The sequence below is a fragment of the Pholis gunnellus genome, assembly GCF_910591455.1.
Source record: "Pholis gunnellus genome assembly, chromosome: 11".
In the NCBI taxonomy this organism is placed as follows: Eukaryota; Metazoa; Chordata; class Actinopteri; order Perciformes; family Pholidae; genus Pholis; species Pholis gunnellus.
Window position 1 is genome coordinate 4269031 of NC_136538.1, and position 20799 is coordinate 4289829.

The window sequence follows — 20799 nt, forward strand, 5'->3', positions numbered from 1 at the left end:
CTGTTCGTAGGAATCCCCTCTCACTTCCAGTCCAAAAGATACACGAGATGTATTGTTCAACCAGGAAATGGGCTTAAACATAATACAGAGAACGGGATAACATGATAAAATGTCTGGTTTTTGGAGTTGATTTTTGCCTTGTTACTTTTTTGATAATTTGTGTCAGGATGGCATTCAATAAAACAATCAATCATATACCACATCTTTCGTATCATGCACTTTAATTAATAGTCAATGATTTCTTATCCAGCGTAATCCTATATATATATATATATATATAAAATCTTTTTTTATGCTTCCCTTTTTGGTCTCCATTATGTAACATTGAATCACTTAACTTAAAGATCAAACTGTATCAAACTGTGTTATATGAATAATGTAACATGATTAAGATAACATACAGTATATTTACCATGATTCAACCAAAGATATGTTGTATTTTGTAACCTGAAAAATCTATTAAAGAGAAAGAAATGTGTAATATGGAAACTGTAAATATAGCAAATGTATTTCTCCTAATGAGTGATTTCTGACCTCAGGATGTTTTATAACCGCCTGTTCAACCACCGAGGTTATTAAGACAGAGAGAGATAAGAGGAAGTTGTCTCTTCATAAAACGAAAATTACTTTTTCGACATGCTATACTATGACCTTTTTCGACATACTATGACTTTTCTAAGACTTTTTTCGACATACTGTACTATGACCGTTTTCTGAAATACTATTTGTTTTTATAGCCAAACGTGGGCGAGTTCCTACTCAACGTCAGGATGGCCGAGCGGTCTAAGGCGCTGCGTTCAGGTCGCAGTCTCCCCTGGAGGCGTGGGTTCGAATCCCACTTCTGACAATTACATTTTATGATCTCTAAACAAGCTGTATAAGGCATTTATGACATGTTGTATAAACTTTACAGTGGAAACTGTGTATCGGGAGATAGAACAGGTTGTCCACTGATTGCAGGGTTGGGGTTCAATGCCTAACTTAGGCAACACACTGAAACTGCTAACATTTGCATGTGTGAATGGGTGTAATGAGGAGCAAGCATTACAACTTTTTGTCCTATAACTATTTCCTTTTAGTGTAGCCCACCTACCTCGTTACACTCTGTAGTGTAAGTGTAGTTCAATTACTTTTCTGTATGTTCTGTCTTAATATATTTGTGCTACTATAGGCAAATATGTATATGTGTACCTTTGATCCAAAATGTGTTTCCTGGTAATATGTGTCTTATAAATTAAACAATTTGTTTAATGGTTAAAGAAGAGTTTCCCCTGAGCAGCAGCAATGGAGCCCCAGTCTGGAACAGGAGGACCCAGAGCCCCCACACATTAAAGAGGAACAGGAGGAACTCTGGACCAGTCAGAAGGGAGAGCAGCTTCAAAGGCTGGAGGAGGCTGATGTCAAGTTCTCATTCACTCCTGTGAAGAGTGAAGATGATGAAGAGAAACCTCAGTCCTCAGAGCTTCATAAAGTACAAACTAAACAGATGGAAACAGAAGCTGATGGAGAGGACTGTGAAGGACCAGAACCAGGCAGGAACTCAAATCCAGATATACATCCAGGACCAGATACTGATGGGAAGACTGGAGACTCTTCTCAACCTGAGACTGATGACAGTGATGATTGGAAGGAGACCAGAGAACCTCAGTCAGGTTTAAACTCTTTGAATAATGATGAAGTGTCTGAATGTTATTCAAGATGTAGTGCTGGTGAAAAACTTTTTAGATGCTCTGAGTGTGAGAAAACATTTGGCAAGAGTCGAAATCTGAAGAAACACATGCGAATCCACACAGGAGAGAAACCTTTCAACTGCTCAGTTTGTAAGAAATCTTTTGCACGTAAATATAATTTACAGAAACACATAAGACTCCACACAGGAGAGAAACCTTACAGCTGCTCAGTTTGCAAGAAATCTTTTGCACACAAACATTCTTTACAGGTACACATGAGAATCCACACAGGAGAGAAACCTTTCAGTTGCTTAGTTTGCAAGAAATCTTTTAACCAGCGTTCAAATTTACATCAACACAAGACAATCCACACAGGAGAAACACCTATCAGCTGCTCAGTTTGCGGTAAAAGATTTGTGCGCAATGCACATCTGAAGGTACACATGATGACTCACACAGGAAAGAATCCCCTTTTGCTGTTCTGGTTGCTGTTAAGTGTCCGTTTGTGATAAAAAAGTTTCAGCACAAGTCACCTCTGAAGTTAAACATGATTAATCATATAAGAGACAACCGTCTTTAGTGGTTCTGTTTGTGATAAAGGTTTTATACAAAACATAAATTTGAAACGCCACATGGCACATCACACAGGGGAGAAACGATGGAGCTTTCATCCTATCTTTATCCAAGAGCGTGTTCTTTCAATTTGAGAGCATCGCTTATTGAGTCCACATTTAGATTTGGTACTGTCTTTAGTTTGATCCAGTAGACTAATTGAGCTTTTATTTTCTAGTCAGTGTTGGTTTTCTAGAGGGGGCCTGGGGCACACTCACCTCGAAGAAAATGTTGTAGATTTAAAGTTAAATGCATCAGTCTGGTGCAAAGTGAAGACATACAAAGTGCTTCTGATGGAGATGAGAGCCTATATATTGTACCATTAGTTTCTTTCTAAATGTGCATATGCAGTTAAGTTGTACCCATGGTGCTTGGAAGATTTTTTTTCTGAATAAAAAGAAAGATAAAATTGTTTGTTTCAATGATTTTTGTATAGTTGTTCTCTGTTACGTCGTGTGGGTGAAAATATTTAAACTTTTGTGAACACACCTAAACAATTCAGTGTTGAAAATATACTTTTGTGTATCATAACAAAACACTCTGCATGTTAGAAATTAACACTCCTGGTGAAAGTGAACAAAACCATTTTGTGTTAAAAATAATCTTTTATGTCTCATAAAACAAAACTGTGAGTGTCAGATATTTAACTCTATTAATGAGTTAAATAATCAACACTAACCAAAGTGTAAATGTAACTCTGAACCCGTGAGAATTATGTAAATACTGTCATAGTGTTAATTTCAACACTATCCAAATTGAATTCACACTTCAGATTTTGCTGTTTGGTTTGTGGTCCCTGGTCCCAGGGTGGTGCCCTGTAATTGTTAATATATTTTCATAATCCAATTGATATTCATAATTTAATTAATGTCGATAATTTAAGTTTTATACTTGCTAATAACCAAACCCTCTCCTGGCAGATCCCAACAAAGCTTTATCGTGTTATTTGTTACTGTTAAAAAAAGGTTTGCTGTTTTTTTTGTAATTATTAGGGGCCATTTCTAACACTGCAGGCCATCCTGTATCATATGACCATAGATGCATAGATTAGATAGATACATAGATTTTGGCAGTCATCTGCTTGTATAAATTCTGCTATTTTGCATGTTTAGGAGCAGAATTGCAGAAAAATACCAGAAGGCAATTAGTGTGTTCCAAAAAAACATTCTGCGAGTATGTATTTTCATTTGTTAAATTTCTATTGTCTATTGTTATAATTTCTCACACACCTTTTTACTTTAACCACCAGGTGTCCCTGTTTTTCCTCTTGTATATTGTTTTTCATGGTTTTGAGAAAATGTGTTTTCCTTGGTTGTTTTTGTAGCCCTTCACTAGTAATGTGCACCCTGAACCGAGTACATACTGTAGTGTCAAGTTGTTGTTTCTGTGTGTATTTGTAGAAAAGGAAAGAAATCACACAGTTCCGTTTTACATTGCTGAGGGAGCAGAGGTGTAGAAAATGATCAGAAGGCAAACAATTGGTGATATTTTGTCTTCTACAGAAACAAATAAATATTAGAAAACAATCACTTGAGTCATCTCTTTCCATACCCTAAACTGTTATATATGGAAAAGATGGAGGGTAACTTAAGATTGGAATAATAATAAACGATTTGTTATTGTAGTATGTAATATTCTAGTGCTTTTATTTTGTAGGTAACCTACCATGTATCAGCGGAACCGGATGTAGCTCCATTAGCAATATGGCGCCTAACGTTAGTGGAAACAGCAGAGTCTCTTTGTTGTGTTGATAAAGTATCCGTTAGCTCCACCAGTACTGATCCACCAGAGTCTCTGTATGTCTGGATAAACCTGTCTGAATGGACTTTTAGCCCTTCACCTTTTTTTCTGGATGTTTTTCCGCTGACTCAGCTCCCGGTAGCCTACAAATCTATGGAAGTTAGCTTAGCATGCTAGCTGGAAACACACACACGGGGACGGAAGTTAGCAACACAGTGCTAGTCAGAGTTTAATGTAGAGTAGGAGAGTTTGTGTGGAGAAAAAGTTTCTGTCGTTGTGTGAAAATGTCTAAAGTCCAAATGCTGAGATCTTTTGTCAACCAGCGACTAACTGCGGCTGCTGACGAGATATTTGGTCTGTTTGAAAGAACGATAACTGAGTACGAGGAGGAACTTTCCCGTTCAAAAGAGGAGAACGAGCGACAACGGAAACTACTGGACGGTGATTTAAACCCTCAGCTTCGGTTACACGGAGCAGGTTCGTTCATTAAACACTCAGCATGTTTATGACAGAAAGTATTTCAACATAAAGTACAAGTTTGTTCTTTTTGATAACACCAGCACATATTGCATATTGCAGCTCAGATGTTTTCTGACTCATGAAAAAATGTGCAGCGTGTTGAAATCTAAAATCTGTTCATGTCACATAAGAGTTAAGTACATGTTAAAAACATAATAATCACATGAATGAATCCAAACTGTAGTTTTGTCTTTGAGTAAAAGAGGATTTTCTCTGCTAAATGTTTATTGTCTGATAATTCATGGTTACCATTTTTTATGCAAAGCTAGGTGGAAACACCAATGCTTTGCCTATACTCGAGTGTCAGTCCGGTGTCCGGACAGTGGCAAGCGAGCGGCACTCGTTCAGCACCCGTCAAGAAGAGCTGAGCGGGCGAAGCCACATTTCCAGAGAGCACCCATGCTAACCTGTCGCAACAAAAATGGGTATTCCCAAGAAATGTGGCTCCGTCTGCTCAGCAGCTTCTTGACGGTTGCCGAATTAGTGCCGCTCGCTTGCCGCTGTCCTGGCACTTGCCACTGCTGTGCCAGTGCCACCAGGAGGATCTTGGTCTTGCTGGCAGCGGTAGCGCGAGCATTGACTGTATATAAGAAGTGGACGTAGTCATCGTGACGTCACCCATTGGTTTGTGGACCGCTGTTATGAAGCCTCGATTTTGCCATTACCATCTTGGACTACAGCCGTCGCCAGAGGCCTTTCTTAATATGGACTTGTGTACTTGGAAGTTTGGAATTGGGAGTCCAGACTGATATCATTGAGTTTGATATCATTGAAAAACATAAGTTCTGTACCAAACAGATATGTTCTTTTAAATCTGTAGAATATGACGAGTAGACCAGGACATCTCTGCAGAACCACAGTCAATTAAAACACTATTTTATCTCACTTTAATAATGATTTTTTTTCTTGGTTGAATCAAATTTTTATATTTTCATTTGCCGACTGTTTTTGTGCTGTTGATGTGCAAATTTGATATTTTTACACAATGTCTAACTCTCGCAGACACAGAGAGAAGCAGGCTTTTATCTTGACATGATCATCATTGTTTTCACCCTTAAGTTATGCTTCATTATGTTTTAGCAGCAAATAACACTTTTTTAACAAGAACAACTCTCCCAAAGAGAAACTTTGTCTCACAGCCAGGTGAAATACACATCAGTTCTTAGTTTGAATGAGGTCCGAATATGTCCTAAAAAAATGTGGAACATGTCTCCCCACATTATAGGAAATTAGTGATATCAGTGGATTAGTTAACATGAAATTACAGTTTTCTAAGGTGTGTATGTATCTCATTATTTTCCACAGATGTCCAGCAGCTGGTGGTGGTTAAAGAAGAGCAGCAGGAGTGGAGCTCCAGTCTGGAACAGGAGGATCCAGAGCCCCCACACATTAAAGAGGAACAGGAGGAACTCTGGACCAGTCAGGAAGGAGAACAGCTTCAAGGGCTGGAGGAGGCTGATATCAAGTTCTCATTCCCTTCTGTGACGAGTGAAGATGATGAAGAGGAAGCCCAGTACTCACAGCTTCATCAAAGACAAACTGAACAAATGGAAATAAATGCTGATGGAGAGGACTGTGGAGGACCAGAACCAGGACGAAATTCAGATCCAGAACCAGATACTGATGGGAAGACTGGAGACTGTTCTGAACCTGAGACTGAACACAGTGATGATTGGAAGGAGACCAGAGAACCTCAGTCAGGTTTAAACTCTCTGAATAATGATGAAGTGTCTGTCAGTGATTCAAGATGTAGTGCTGGTGAGAAACCATTAAGCTGCTCTGAATGTGGGAAAAGATGTTGCCTCAGGGGACATTCGAAGAGACACAGGAGAGTCCACAAAGGAGAGAAACCTTTCAACTGCTCATTTTGTCATAAAAGTTTTACGCGCAAGTCAGGTCTGAAGTTACACATCATGAGTCACACAGGAGAGAAACCGTTCAGCTGCTCAGTGTGTGAGAAAGGTTTCACTAAAAAGGGAAATCTGAAGAAACACATGAGAATCCACACAGGAGAGAAACCTTACAGCTGCTCAGAGTGTGGGAAAGGTTTCACTGAAAGTGGAAATCTGAAGAGCCACATGAGAATCCACACAGAAAAGAAACCTTTCAGTTGCTCAGTCTGTTATAAATGTTTTTCACGTAGTGGACGTTTACAGAGACACATGAGAGTCCATACAGGAGGGAAACTTTTAAATTGCTCATTTTGTCAGAAAAGTTTTACGCGCAAGTCAGGTCTAAAGTCACACATCATGAGTCACACAGGAGAGAAACCGTTCAGCTGCTCAGAGTGTGAGAAAGGTTTCACTAAAAATGGAAATCTGAAGAAACACATGAGAATCCACACAGGAGAGAAACCGTTCAGCTGCTCAGAGTGTGGGAAAGGTTTCACTGAAAGTGGAAATCTGAAGAGCCACCTAAGAATCCACACAGGAGAGAAACCGTTCAGTTGCTCAGTCTGTTATAAATGTTTTTCACGTAATGGACGTTTACAGAAACACATGCGAGTCCACACAGGAGAGAAACCGTTCAGCTGCTCAGTCTGTAAGAAATCTTTTGGACGGAGGGAAACTTTACAGACACACATGGTAACGCATACAGGAGAGGAACCTTTTTAACGGCTCAGTTTGTGATGAAACGTGTGTGCACTGCAGAACTGAAGGTGCACATGATAAGTCACACGGGAGAGAAGCCCCTTTAGTTGTTCCGGTTTTGATGAATTTTACATTAATCCCATTCCCTCACTTGTAAAGAAGACCCTGAGATATTTGAACTCCCTCGCTTGGGGCAGAGACTCACTTCCAACTTGATTGGCGCTATCCATCGATTTCTGTTGGGAAACCTTGGCCTCAGGCTCGGAGGTCCTGACTCATCCTATACGCTCCCCTCTGGGCTGACAAAGCGTGGTCACGGTCCCAAGCAGGAGAAATTCTGTTGAACAAGTCCAAAGAAACACACCAACCACTAAAAAGTGATCTCAAGTCAGAGGCTTTTGTCTACTTTACTAATAAATTCTCAGGACTTCTTTCTTTAAATGCAGTTTAGATGTGTATTGCAGGGTAATTAGCGGGGGAAAAGCAACGGCTCAAATATTTACGTCACTTGATTTCATTACATTATTTTCTTACTCAGCCGAGGCTGGGTGACGGTCCTTTTTGAAGAATGAATCCTTTGTGGTGTAGGAAGGGACGACTCGCCAGGCCTTTGCATGACACCGGCCTCCTCCTGCCAGGATGGAGACATTTCTTCTGCGATCCTCTTGACTCCGTACTAAGCCACAGAAATCAGCGTCCTGCTTCACCTGCTCATGCAGGGGGGGGATGTGAGAATCTCTGTCAGCTAATTCCTGCACACGATCGGTTTCCTCTTTGCCGTGAGCAGAGACGAAGTCCTCCGATGCTTGTCCTGAACAATGTCCCAAGCCGAATCCCCACTCGATGATCCAAGTCTTCTCTTTTTCTTGTCCTGTTGAGCCATCCTCATTTCCACACTCCTCACCTCGCTGGTCATGATCTCATTCATTGCCTCAACAGGATACACTTCCTTATTTCATCAAATAGGAACTTGATTGCTTAACTCTTGCACACAGCCGGTCATTTCAGTTTCAGGACATATTTCAACAGGATCATTATTACAATCGCATTATGATTATTAAATCACTTCGTATTAATTCACAATACATAAATGCTCGGGGTGTAACGATACACGTATTCGTATTGAACCGTTCGGTACGGGTCTCACGGTTCGGTACGCATTACGAACCGAACAATACGCTTGAATAATATTAAATTGCTTTTGAGAAATATAATATAGCTGAAATTGGTGGAGCCACTGTGCTCAAACATGGCAACCCACCCGACGTAACGTGCTGTCCTTCCCTGATTCGCCACACTCTTATCACCTGACCACTCCCGGATTAGAGGCGTTGTTGACCGTGTTGTCTTTACTAGCAGCTGTTCAGTTAAAGTCTGCATTTCTTTGGAGGAAGCAGCTGTTATTGGAGCGATTAGTGAGCGGCGTGACCAGCGGAGGTATCAGCGCTACGCTCCGTAGGGCTGAGCCCGGAGCGGACTTCAGACGTCCGCGCTGAAGTCACGGTTAGCGGCTTTAGGGAGGACGGACACAAAACGGAGGACTTTCCTTTTCTTATTATTGTTTATTTTGTTCTGTACAACTATGTACAACAAGTTAACACACAAACTATAAAGGAACAAAACATGGATTGCTCAGTATGACAGAGACTTCAGTCACCAGCAGAGCTACGAGTGAGAACAGACAACAACGACACCGAGGAAACGAGTGAAAGACGTGTGTTGACCACATTTATGGACCCATAATCTAGTAAACCGTTATGTGTACGTGTTGATTTTAAAGTAAATTTGATGTGTGAGAGAGAGAGAGATAGAACAAGACCTGCAGCGCTGTAACTAAGTCTGAAAAATAAAACTTCTAACATTTTCCACGAACTCTCTGTTTGAGTTCATAGAGGAAGATTTCAGAGAAGATCTTAAGTATCAAACACGACCTTTCATTATTAAACACTACTTTATTACTCTGTCGTTTTTAAACTGAGCAACCAATCTACTTCCTGTTTACACCGGCACCATCACGCCCAGTGTATGTGAATAGTCACGTGATATTTGTTACAAACTCTCCCCGCAGCGTGTAAGTGTCTGTTCCCTCCTGAGTCAAACCGGGCTAAAGGTATTTATATCCCTACTCTGTAGTGATAAACCAGGCTGAACGAACATGCTATTGAGCCCTGTGACACTACTCCTTCACCAGCCCATTTCTCCAGACCATAATTCCTGCTTTGTAAAAGAAAACAAAAGCCCAAACAGAATCAAATCAGACACACAACCCCTTGAGAGTCTCACCAGCGAGGATTTGGCATTTCTGCTTTTTTGCTGTATTGAAAACGTACCGAAACGTACCGAACCGTGGCACCACTGTATGGTATTGAACCGAACCTAGAATTTTGTGAACCGTTACACCCCTAATAAATGCATTAATCAACTCTTAGATATACTAAATTATATATTATATATATTATATATTATATATATTATAAGCTCTGTGTTCTTTGGCCTGATCTCTATAGCCCCATCTTTATGCTTTATTATGATTTTGGTAAACATCTCCTTGTATACATTCTGCTATTTTGCATGTTTAGGAGCAGAATTGCAGAAAAATACCAGAAGGCAATGAATGTGTTTATGCATTGACTTCAAGTGTGTTTTTTTATTTGTTAAATGTTATAATTTCTATAAACATATAGACATATAGACATGGAACCCAACACCGGCACCCAAATCACGTACCCAGAGGCAGAAAAGGCATCTAGTGCCAGTCTAATAGCCTTGAGTTGACTTTTTTTGCTCGTTTTGAAGCTCCATATAAACCTGCTGTATTTTATAATATAATCTATGAGTCTGACAGTCATCATGCTTCTACATCATTAATCATACAGGGGCTGGGCGGATGTGTGACGCGGTGGAAGTTATGACGGGACAGAGGCCATGGGTTTATTTCACACTGTGCTGGCGCTACTTCACCCCTCTGACCTGCACGGTGAGTTACACACGGTCAACAGCTGCAGGTGAAATGACATGAGGATTAAGATTGGGGTAACAACAAGGTAGCGAGTGTCTATCCAGGGCCCTTATATATATCAAGAGGCTCTTTTAGGACTATACGAAAATGCATTTTGTCAACTCTCTTAGTTTAGGAAATTACTCCTAACAAACAATCCCGTACCACGTACCCTCTGCATGCGCCTTTATTTTCAGTGCTCACATTTTTTTTTAATGCCAATATTGGCTCTGAAAACACAGACGATAGGCCACCATGATGCGAGCCCTATGGATTATTCTTATCATAATAGGCCTAGTCGTGTTGACAGGAAGGGCCTGGGTCTACTTTACTGGCATGACATCGGCCCAGAACTGGCTTTCTTGGGGAAGTTTCTGACTTGGCACCATAAGTCTAAAAATGTTGCAGCTGACTAGAACCCCCTTTCACACAGAGATTCCGCAATACTGCCATTAAAGCAGATCCACCGTCAAGCCGGTTTTGCTTTGTCCACACTGACCGAACATGATGTGTGTGATTTCAGATGGCTGGTATCAAAGGAGCAAAAGAGGCGTGATGTTTAACACAAGGGCGTTGGCGTCCAGTGTGACGAATAACGTGCACGTTCACCCTAAATGGGTAATGGAGGATAAACTAATTGTGGACGTCCCCTGTTCGTAAGTCTGTCCACCCATTCCGCCTCTGTACCTCTCAAACAGAACAGAACAGCGAGGCGGAATAGCTACGCAACAGTCCTGTTTGAAAGGGGCTTTGATTGCACAAGCAAAACCTGTGTTACCAAAAGACTTCATACCATTTTGTCTTGGTTTACAATATTAGCAACACATTAAGGCAGAGGTACGTCACAGTGTTAATGCAGCCTATTTGTCTACAGAAGTATGAGCTTCTTCCTGGACCACCAGCCCCTGACAACCAGCGGGGGGGGTATGTGTACCCAGACTGGGCCTACTGTCTGGGCTGGGCCATGGCCCTCTCCTCCGTGGTTGCAGTACCCATCTAGGCTGTCGGCAAGATCTGCCTCGCAGAGGGCACCCTCAGACAGGCAAGAGCACCAACACATCCCGTTTACTTTTTTAAATTCTGCTTTACTTTTGTAATATTTTTCATTGCCCCCAATAGACATCGTTTTCATTTCACTACCATTCTGTTTGTCTGATTGTCCTTTTTTCTTGTCCAAAACAGCATCTGTTGGTCCTGTGGCGTCCAGTCAGTGATCCTGTTCGTCCCGAGACAAACAAAGAACCTGGAGATGAAACCGATGTCAGCCCCTCTATCTGACACGTTATGAGTCAGAATGAAGTGTCCCCCAAATGAAGACGTGTAAATGTAAAAAAAACAAAATCTGCAGGGTACCTTTCATATTCGGATTTCAAATCTCAAAAATGAGAGCGTCGCTGTGTTCCAAAGCACTTATTTTTCAGATGCGACCACTGCACACCAAAATAAAAACAACATCCGGTTGAAAGGTCAGACAAATTGTCACAGACGAATCAGGCTTTAAAGCTGCTGTGAGGGATTTATGGTGCTGGGAATCAATTTATTTGTTTAGTTTACATTGTTTAGTTTAGTCAGTGAGACTTATTGCTAAATTACCACAACTTCATCATCATTGTCAGAAGCCTGTTCATATTCTGCATGAAAACCGTTAAGGCCATGAGCTAAGTCAATGAAGTAAATAACTGGGCTTAGTGGCTTATTTAAAACAATTGACCTCAACACAGCGTACTGCTACTCCGCCGCTGGGCCAGATGATAACGGGGCTGTCCGTTTGAGGTCAAATGTTGATGCTGTCATGGAGCTCAGTTTAGTTCTTGATGGCTTTAAATGTGGCACACCCGCTTCATGTTCTTCACACACTCTGTTGTGTGCATGAGCCCATCAAGTATGTCTGTGATGAGACTGTTTCGTGTGTTTTTTTTAATCAAGTTCAGTTTGGGAAAAAAACACGTTCATGTGAAGAATTTGAATGCGGAAACCCAAGTGCATAGAGGGGCAAACTTTCCCAGTTCATGGGAAACCTTTACTCCTCTTAAGTCCTCCAAAGTGGAAAGCTAGTGCCGAAAATCATCCCCACCTGTTGTCTTTTGTGTCTGCGCTTAAACTGAATTAGCGGCAATCGCGTTGACTGGTCATCGATGGCTTGGGGGAGGTCTGCATCCCTTTTATATAATAAACAGTTATCTTAACTCATCCTCTCCTGATTGCATTACTGTACAAATATTTCAGCTTTAAGCCGTGTTCACACCAAAAGCGTTTCACGCGTTTAACGCGGCGCGATTACATACAAAGTCTATGTACAGACGCGTTTGGCGCGGCGCGTTTGACGCGTCAAAACGCCGAAACGCGCCAAACGCCCCAAACGCAGAAGTTGAAATATTTGAACTTCTGCGAAAAAATCGCGTGACGCTCCAGCGCGATAGCCAATCAGCGTTGAGTTGCTCTCCCCGTCATCAGTGAAGTCCTGCCGTTGCTAAATCAGAAAATAAATGCTCTAGCCGCCATGTTCACCCAGAGCTCTACGATCCCTCATATCAGTAGAGACCGGACCAAACTATGTGTAGACGTGTGTGTGTAAACCATATGGTACAAACAATGAATAGACGCTGCCGTATTTACGTCTAGATGACGTTATCGTGAGTGTTGATGGAGCTGCTGTAATGTTAGCATAGACTAGCACCAGTCGATCCGAGCTTCATTGATAAAACAAGTACAAATCGGCATCATTACGTAGTTATTTCGGAGTCCCTTTTGTCGGTTTATTGCCGTTAAATCACAGCCAAGTCAGTTTATTGTGTGTTCATACAGCTGTAGTAAACAGCCGACGTGTGGCTCGCTAGACACAGTGAGCTCAATGAAATCCACGGAGCTCCTCCGGACTATGTTATGAACCAGACATGACGGCGTTTAGTTCCCCGTGATATCTGGGACTTCCACAACACGTACTGAGCAGAAATAGAGGCTATTTTTCTACGGTTGATGGCGGACAGTTGAACAGCTTTCAGGCCGATAAGCCACGCCCCCTTTTTGGCGCGTTGGACGCGATGGACGCGAATGAACACAAATAGTCCCCGGCGATGCCGGCGGCGCGTTTGGCGCGATTCGCGACGCGTGAAACGCTTTTGGTGTGAACGCACCTTTAGAGTACAAGTTGGTGTCTGGGAAAATAATGAAGGTGTCAGTTAGGGTCCAACCTTATGTTTACCTATGTCAACCTAACAGGTTCATCCCAGGAACCCAACACATACTGTAGACATGGAACTCTGTTGAACAGGTTTGATTGGCGGGAAAACAAGGCAATCTTTACAAACCTTTTGTTGCCACAGCAGCTCCTCCTTCAGTCATCAAGGAAAAGCTGGAATAATGCTGTAACGATGCGCCGCCGTTACTTAGACCACGGATAGTGTGTGAGGAAGGAGTCAAGGACAATACAAGTTTATTGTGTGTGTGTGTGTGTGTGTGTGTGTGTGTGTGTGTGTGTGTGTGTGTGTGTGTGTGTGTGTGTGTATATATATATATATATATATATATATATAGCAACAACTTACCTCTGCCTGTTTCCTCTTCCCAGGGTGTTCGGGCAATTTACTTCCCCGGGGGCCCGAGCACCCATTTATAGTTCCGGGAAATACCAACTACAGGAAGCAGGTAGGGGGAAGTGAACATATGTGTTGCTGTATTTATTTAGATAAGTTATGGGTTGATCATCAACGTTAGGTATAGGACTTGTGTATGTATATATATATATATATATATATATATATATATATATATATATATATATATATATATTTATATAGTTAATTAATATTTCTATGGTTGGTGTGGGTAAAATTAGGTAAATATTTATTATACATAGATAGCAATAGACTTACCTGTAGGTGGTATGGCTGGTCCATTTAGATGGACCAGGTGTACAAAAGGGCCCTCATTTTGTTTGTGTGGGGGATTAGTGGAGGCCACTAGATACGGGTGGGAACGTTGGTGCAATGGTCGACTTGAAAAATAAAGTAAGCGTCTTCTGAAACCTCTCTGGACTCCTGACCTGTTCATTTGCCTCCATGGCTGCTCGGGCATGTTTACAAATGAAAGTGCTTATTTTTGCAAAAGTATCCACGCCTTATTTTGTTGCATTATAACCTGTAATTAAGTTTTCAAATGTTTTAATTTATGTAATAGCCCTACACAGAATAGTCAAAACTAGTGAAGAGAAAAAAAACTTGTTTTCAAAAAAAAAAAAAACAGAAAATTGTTTCAAACCATTAAAAACAGCCCAGTATCATGGCAGGTGGTGAAATAGTCACAAAGTGCAATCTACTGCTTTGGTTTACATGGACAACATTTTGTTCTTCTTCTCACTCAGCAGGAAAACAATGCTGATGGAAAGTGATTGATCGTCTGAAAGCGACGTGGTCTGTGACATTTTTTCCTAAACCAAACTAAGTGGTTTAGTTTCCTAAACCTAACTGAACTTAGTAACGTTAAGCCCAACCATGATGTTTCTCCCTAAACCTAAATACTTTTGTTTTGTAATGTAATTTGTAATTTTATCCCGTAAAATAAGTTGTGCCAAGTACAACAAAACAAAGAACAAAAAACTGACAACTTGTGTCGCCGTACACAAAACCAATAGATTTTTAGATTAATTAGATTTTCAACATAATCAGTCAAATACGGTCCACCTGTGTGTAATCTAAGAGAGGACGAACACCGAGTAGCCAGAAGAAAACCATTGCTTTTTTGTTCGCTATAAGCAATGGCTTTTTTTCTGACCATTCATCCACGAAGCCGAGCTCTGTGAAGTGTACAGCTAAAAGTGCTCCTATGGACAGATGCTGTGGAGCTTTCCAGCTTCTTCAGGGTTCGCTTTGATCTCTTTGTTGCCTCTTCGGATGAACCGGTTTGTGAGTCTTTGTCCTTTCTTGGCAGGTTTGTTGTGGTGGCATATTCTTTCCATTTTGTAGTAATGGATATAATGGTGCTCCGTTAGATCATGTGCCACTTAAATAGTGACTTCTGAAGGTAACTGGTGGCACCAGAGCTTATGTAGGTGCTTCATGGCAAAGGGGCTGAAAACATAACATGCACATACAAGTTTCTTTTTTTTTTGGACGTTTTTGAAGAAAAGAAAGTTGTTTTCATTTCTCTTCACCTTTTAGTGTAGGTTTTTACATAAAATCCAAATAAAAATCAATTTTAATTCCAGGTTTTAATGCAACAAAGTAGGAAAAAATACCAAAGGGGGTGAACACTTTTGCAAGGCACTGCAACGGGGAAAAGGTTTATCTTGAATTCTTCCAGCGTTCTCTGTTTATATGCACCACTGAAAAATAGTGTCACAAACAAATAGACACGTTACCTTCTTCACAATAATGTGAAAAAAGCCATGATCTTCTTCCACACAGTCTTTTATTTGTAAATAATAAAAATGAACTCTTGAATATAAAACATACACATCGGTAGAGCCACATCTGTTGTACAAACAAGAAATGTTGCAGTGAATACTTTAGTCTTTCGTCTAAAATTGTGGTTTTGGAGTGGGCTGTAAACAATCAGTATTCCTGGAGTAATACTGACAAAGGAAAGGGCGGCTGGCCACACCGCCGAGGGTTTTTCAACAGAAACATCCGCAAAATATGTCCGCAAAAATCACATTTCTCGTTGGCTTTAGAAGTCCAGTCCAAACCGATAGTGCTAAACAGGTGGAAGGGGGATTTAAAGAGAAGAAAAGTTTGTTCCAATTAGTTAGCTTGTTTTTTTTTCTGCAACTGAGACTGGGGGGGTGGGTGGGCCATTTTGCGCCCCCTTGTGGCTCGGTGCCACTCAGCGGCTCGAGCACATCCACAGGACGCAAATTCCGTCGACGAAACCAGGAATGTTTGTGTGTCAGCGATGTTCCGTTTGTTCATAACTCAAGTTGAAGCTGCTCCTCCCGGTTTGTATGTACAGGGTGTACAGTGTGTGTGACGGGTGTACGCTCAGATACACTCTTTATATTCATATATCTATATCTTTATAACTTCTGTCAAACTCATAATTATACTTCATATACATTTAGCTGTTATACACACATTCTCTATCTCTGTCTCTAGCCCCGACTGTCTTAAACTACGGTTTGGATACAGACACCCTGAAAGATACGCCAGGGGGCTCCAGTAAGCTCAGTACTACAAAACAGCACTGTTTCTCAAAAGGGTTCAAAGAAACAAATGAAAACAAAAAGAGAATTTGTTTTTGTTCCGGAGACTTCCTAACAAGGATATTTCGACCCAGAGTGGAAGGCGTGGCCTGGGCGGAGTTTGAACCCCACCTCCCCCCCCTCTATCTCTATGGTTCGCTCCTGTCGGGGATGGCTTGGCTTTTCTCGGTTTGTATTCATATTCAGTACGAGCAAACTGTACAAGAACATGCAACATACAAGCTGGCCTAAAAGTATGTGGAACTAACACACACACGGTCTAGTCCTTTTAATTTTTTTTCCTGTTTTCTTTTATTATAATTTTTTTTAGAATCGTTCGTTCGTTTGTCTTGTCTTTTTATTTTTACAAAAAAAAGGAAAAAAAGTAGAAAACAAACAAAAACAGAAAACGAACAGAACGAAAGAAACATGCATGCGGCTCGGGGCCGGGGGGGGGGGGGGGGGGGGGGTGGGCTGGGGGGGGCGGGGCATCCCCCGAGTCATGCTGCTGCTCCCTCCTGGGGGGTGGGGCTTGGGCAAAGGGTGTTTCGGGCAAATAGCGCGCCATCGCTTGAAACACATACGTACACAGAGGGAGTCTGCACCTCGTGGTACCATTCTGAACTCTGAACAAAGACGGAAAAAAAATGATTCAAAATGAAAAAATAAAATTGTCGTTTACTCTGTCCAAATAAAGGAGTTGAGCTTTCCTTGTGCTTGCTTTCATCTGTCAAAACAAGGCTCCCTTCACCTAAAGAGCTAACCCAAACCGCTGCCTCTTAGTGCTCATTTGCGGCGTCACCATGGTAACACCGGCAGAGACAACGGCCACCAATCCACTTGACGGCACGGCTGAGTGAAGCCGCCTCGGTTCGCTACTTGCTAGCTCCGGCGCATTGTTTACACCACTCATCCCCGTGGCCTAGCAGCAAGCTCTACTCTGATTGGCTGGAGGGCTAGGAGGTGGAGGACTCCATTTTGCTCGGGGGGGACTCTCATTGGGCGTGCACCCATACTGATATCGGGCCGATACTGACTCAAATAGCTGAATCGGATATCTGTGACAAAGGGGCAGATCGATTCAATTTAGTTCTGTTTATATGCCAAACATTACATACTGGAATTTGAATTCCTGTCTAAGTGCTGATACATACAGCATATTAATTAAACACTGGTAGCGGATCGGTTTTTGGCATCATCCGATACCCAGCCCAGGTATAGGTATCGGGGTGGGGGGGGGTGAAAAAGTGGGATTGGCACATCCCTATCTCTGATTGGGGCGAAAAGGAGGACGAAGGAGAAAAGAAAAGACAGAAAAACTTCAGCAAGAGGTGAAGAATGTCGGACAGGATCCTCCACTGCTGCAGCAGCAGATGAGAGAAACAAAGAAAGCAAAGCCTCGAAAAAACAAAGAGGAATACGGACGAGGAAAGAGGGAAGGTGTGAGACGTGATTGTCGGACTCCAGCTAGGCTTTGATTGGCTAGTTCTGTCTCTCCCTCTCCCTCTCCCTCTCTCCCTCTCTCTCTCACACACACTCCTCTCTCGTTCCCTGTTGCTCCGACTGGCTTTTTCATTGGCTGACCGAGGGCCCGTCGTTCTCGCCCTCTGCTCAGTCCCGGTCCAGTAGCTGTGGTCCATTGTTTTGTCATTTAAGGGATATTTTAAAAGGGGGGGGGGGGGGGGCTGCGGTCGCCACTCGGTCACTAGGACCGAACGCCTGGTGGCGGTCCTGAGCTGTCCAGTGACGTCTGAGACGCCAGTCGCGTGAGCGGAGCTAACGTAGGGTCCACCAATGAGGACGGCGGAAACAGTTTGTACCAGCCAATCACCGTGCTTGAGAGGTCCAGCTCCTCCAATAAGATCTGTGCTACGCCCATGAAGCATTTGTGGTCCAATCGTCCATAGTCACCCCATACTATCACCTAGAGGAGAGAAAAAAAGAGACGAGTTAGGCTATTTAAACCCAGTTTAGCTCTAAACTTGAATTCCACTTTTAACTCCATATTAACATCAGTTTATCCCTGGCTTAATTCTAGTTTAATTCTGGTTTAAATCCAGTTTAGCTCAGGTGGTTTATATCCTGCTTAAAATCCAGTTCAATTCAGGTTTAATCCTGGGTTAATTCGGAAAAAAAAACGGAGGGGTGAGTAAAGGGGCATTCAGTACGTTGCAATCTGCAACCTCACCACTAGATGGCACTACATTCTTCACACTGCCCCTTTAAATTCTCTTCTCACAGCAGTTTAGTTTATTCAAGTCGAAAGTCTTAAGTCTACAGCTCTAGCATAGAGACAATTACACTACTATGATCTGTTAAACCATGACCTAAAAGCTTTCTTTACTTCATGCAGTTAATCAAAATAAGTTTAGATTGAAATCTTTTTATGGGCATTCTCATTACAAACAGAGCAATGGTTGGTCGTTCAGTCTTTTTGAGATTAAAGTGCAGAAGATTACCTGAAGCACCTTGCCCTGGGGACTCTCCTCGAAGAGCAGGTGCTGCTGGTAGAGTGGCTCCAGGGTCTTTCGTGCAATCTTGGTTTTCTTTTTGGCTTTACAAGTTCCATTATCCAGCAGGTACACCTTGACATAGGGAGCTGAGGGTGTGGGGACGGGGTTTAGAGGGAGGGAAAAGGGAGAAAAGAGGGAGTGCAGATAGAAGGATGGAGGGAGGAGCTTTGTCAGGGTTGTGCCTGTGTTTAAGTTTGACATTCAAGCATCTTGTTTAAGGATTGTGTGTGTGTGTGTGTGTGTATGTTACCTGGGAGAGATTTGGAGCCTGGTTTGGAGGTAAGGCCTCGAGCCCTGATCACCTCCACCTCCAGCTGACCTTTCTTATCCATCAAACCGATCTGAACATCACCTGTGTGTATAGGAGGATATGTTTTTAAATCAGCACATACACAGTATATACAGTATGGTGGAGATGAAGTTGTATGTGTAAAATCTAACCTTAGATCTGTAGTTTTCATTTTTGCATTACAAATGTAAATTTCTGGGTATGGAATGTGCAGTGGTTTCAGAGGGAGCCATCACTCACCCATGGCAGGCGTGGCCAGTGTTTGCCGGCCAACCAGCTGACCGGGGCCTAAACCGTCCAGGAAGTCACTGAATTGACTGTCGGCGCCCAACCGCATACCTGAGAAGATCAGACTGACGCACACACACACAAAATGATTCAATAATTCCTACATCATCGCTCAAAACACACCATAAGATGTAATTAAAGGTACAAAGATATGTTCGTAAAAATGGGTCTCTATTAAGTGCTTTTTGGGGGGGTTTTCGAGTGAGCAAGTCAAACAATTCAATTCAATGTATTTTGTATAGCCCAAAATCACGAATCACAAATTTGCCTCAGAAGAAGATGTCTGCAAGTAATTGTTGGGAAGTGGTTATGGCGCAGTGTGTGTCTGCTCGTGATGCATTCAGGCACGTTACACACGTAAAACGGCATTAAAATAGACGCGAAGTGTAAAAAGTACGCTTCAAGTCAAGCTTATGTGTTTGGCGCAGGTGCGTGCCTGTTACTTGGCCTGTGTAGAGAGCCGGATTGATTAATACAGAATTGTATCTACAGCTTTGCATGCATCTCCGCAAGGCTGCTTTGAGATAAATGCCAATGCGATGCCAACACGCTGAGTTTAAGCAGGTGTTATATCTACCGTGTTCACCATCTAAGTTTGCGAATTAGCACTAAACACCAAGTAGAGCTGAGGCTGATGGGATGCCATTTGTTTTGCAGGTATTTGGCAATAAACCAAAGGACTGGATGAACAAAAACATCAGAGGATCGCCCCTAGTTATTACAATTCATCCCGATGGGAAGGAACTGAATATCATGGCAATCCATCCAATAGTTCAGATATTTCAGTCTGGACCAAAGTGGTGGAAGGACCATCCCTAGAGCCACGCTGATTGCCTAAGCTATGAACATGGCAGCAGACAATAAAAGATGCAGCATAAAGGAGGTATAACTCATTCGCTGTGAGGCAAAAGCCTATCAGCGTTGAGATCTCCTCCTGTCATCGCTGACGTACTGACATTGTTGAACTAGAAAAACATATACTGTAGTAGGGGTTCTCCCAGAGTTCTAAGATACCTTATATTAGTAGAGACCAGACGAAACTATGTTTAAAAATGCATGTGTATGAACCATATGGTATAAACAATAATGACGTTCCCGTATTTACGCCTAGATGCTGTTATTTTGAGTTTTGATGGAGCAGCTACAATGTTAGCATAGCCTAGCACCGATCGATCCGGGCTCCATTCACAAATTCAGAATTTGAAAAGTTGTTTACTTGTCACCTTGCGGAGAGAACTAACAAAGCATGGATTTAGACTTTTTACAAATTGGCGTTATCATGTAGCTTGATTCAGATTCTCATCATGGAATGTCAAGTTTCCGTAAAATTGGCTTAGAATTGAAGTTTTTAGACTAACCCTACTGGACGACACATTTATTAGAATAGCCATTATCCCAGCCAAC

The 20799-nt window shown here is 42.0% G+C and overlaps 2 protein-coding genes across 5 annotated transcripts in view; one reads left to right on the top strand and one right to left on the bottom strand.

The window, feature by feature from the left end:
- The first annotated feature begins 4003 nt into the window (after positions 1-4003).
- On the top strand, positions 4004-13838 carry LOC306702675 (uncharacterized protein). 2 transcript variants are annotated; one of them, XM_079168328.1, is made up of 5 exons: positions 4004-4499; positions 5847-10109; positions 10654-10786; positions 11005-11172; positions 11313-13838. In XM_079168328.1, the coding sequence occupies exons 1-2, from the start codon at positions 4307-4309 to the stop codon at positions 7154-7156; spliced, it is 1503 nt and encodes a 500-aa protein (XP_079024454.1). In that variant the 5' UTR covers positions 4004-4306; the 3' UTR covers positions 7157-10109; positions 10654-10786; positions 11005-11172; positions 11313-13838. The 2 variants fall into 2 exon arrangements, with proteins under 2 accessions (XP_079024454.1, XP_079024455.1); XM_079168329.1 differs by lacking the exon at positions 10654-10786.
- A 4172-nt stretch (positions 13839-18010) lies between these two features.
- The window catches only part of rims1a (regulating synaptic membrane exocytosis 1a), a gene marked incomplete at both ends in the record, with an annotated part of 90836 nt that continues 88047 nt past the window's right edge, over positions 18011-20799 (bottom strand). For all 3 annotated transcript variants that reach the window (XM_079169481.1, XM_079169482.1, XM_079169480.1), the window contains 4 exons: positions 18011-18229; positions 18765-18904; positions 19069-19170; positions 19348-19460. In XM_079169481.1, coding sequence (XP_079025607.1) covers positions 18011-18229; positions 18765-18904; positions 19069-19170; positions 19348-19460 — 574 coding nt within the window. The remainder of the gene's footprint in view (positions 18230-18764; positions 18905-19068; positions 19171-19347; positions 19461-20799) is intronic.

Coding starts and splice junctions, on each gene's coding strand:
- LOC306702675 (XM_079168328.1), top strand. CDS start 4,307: ATGTCTAAAGTCCAAATGCTGAGATCTTTTGTCAACCAGCGACTAACT. Junction 4,500..5,846: donor GCTTCGGTTACACGGAGCAG/GTTCGTTCATTA, acceptor TATTTTCCACAG/ATGTCCAGCAGCTGGTGGTG.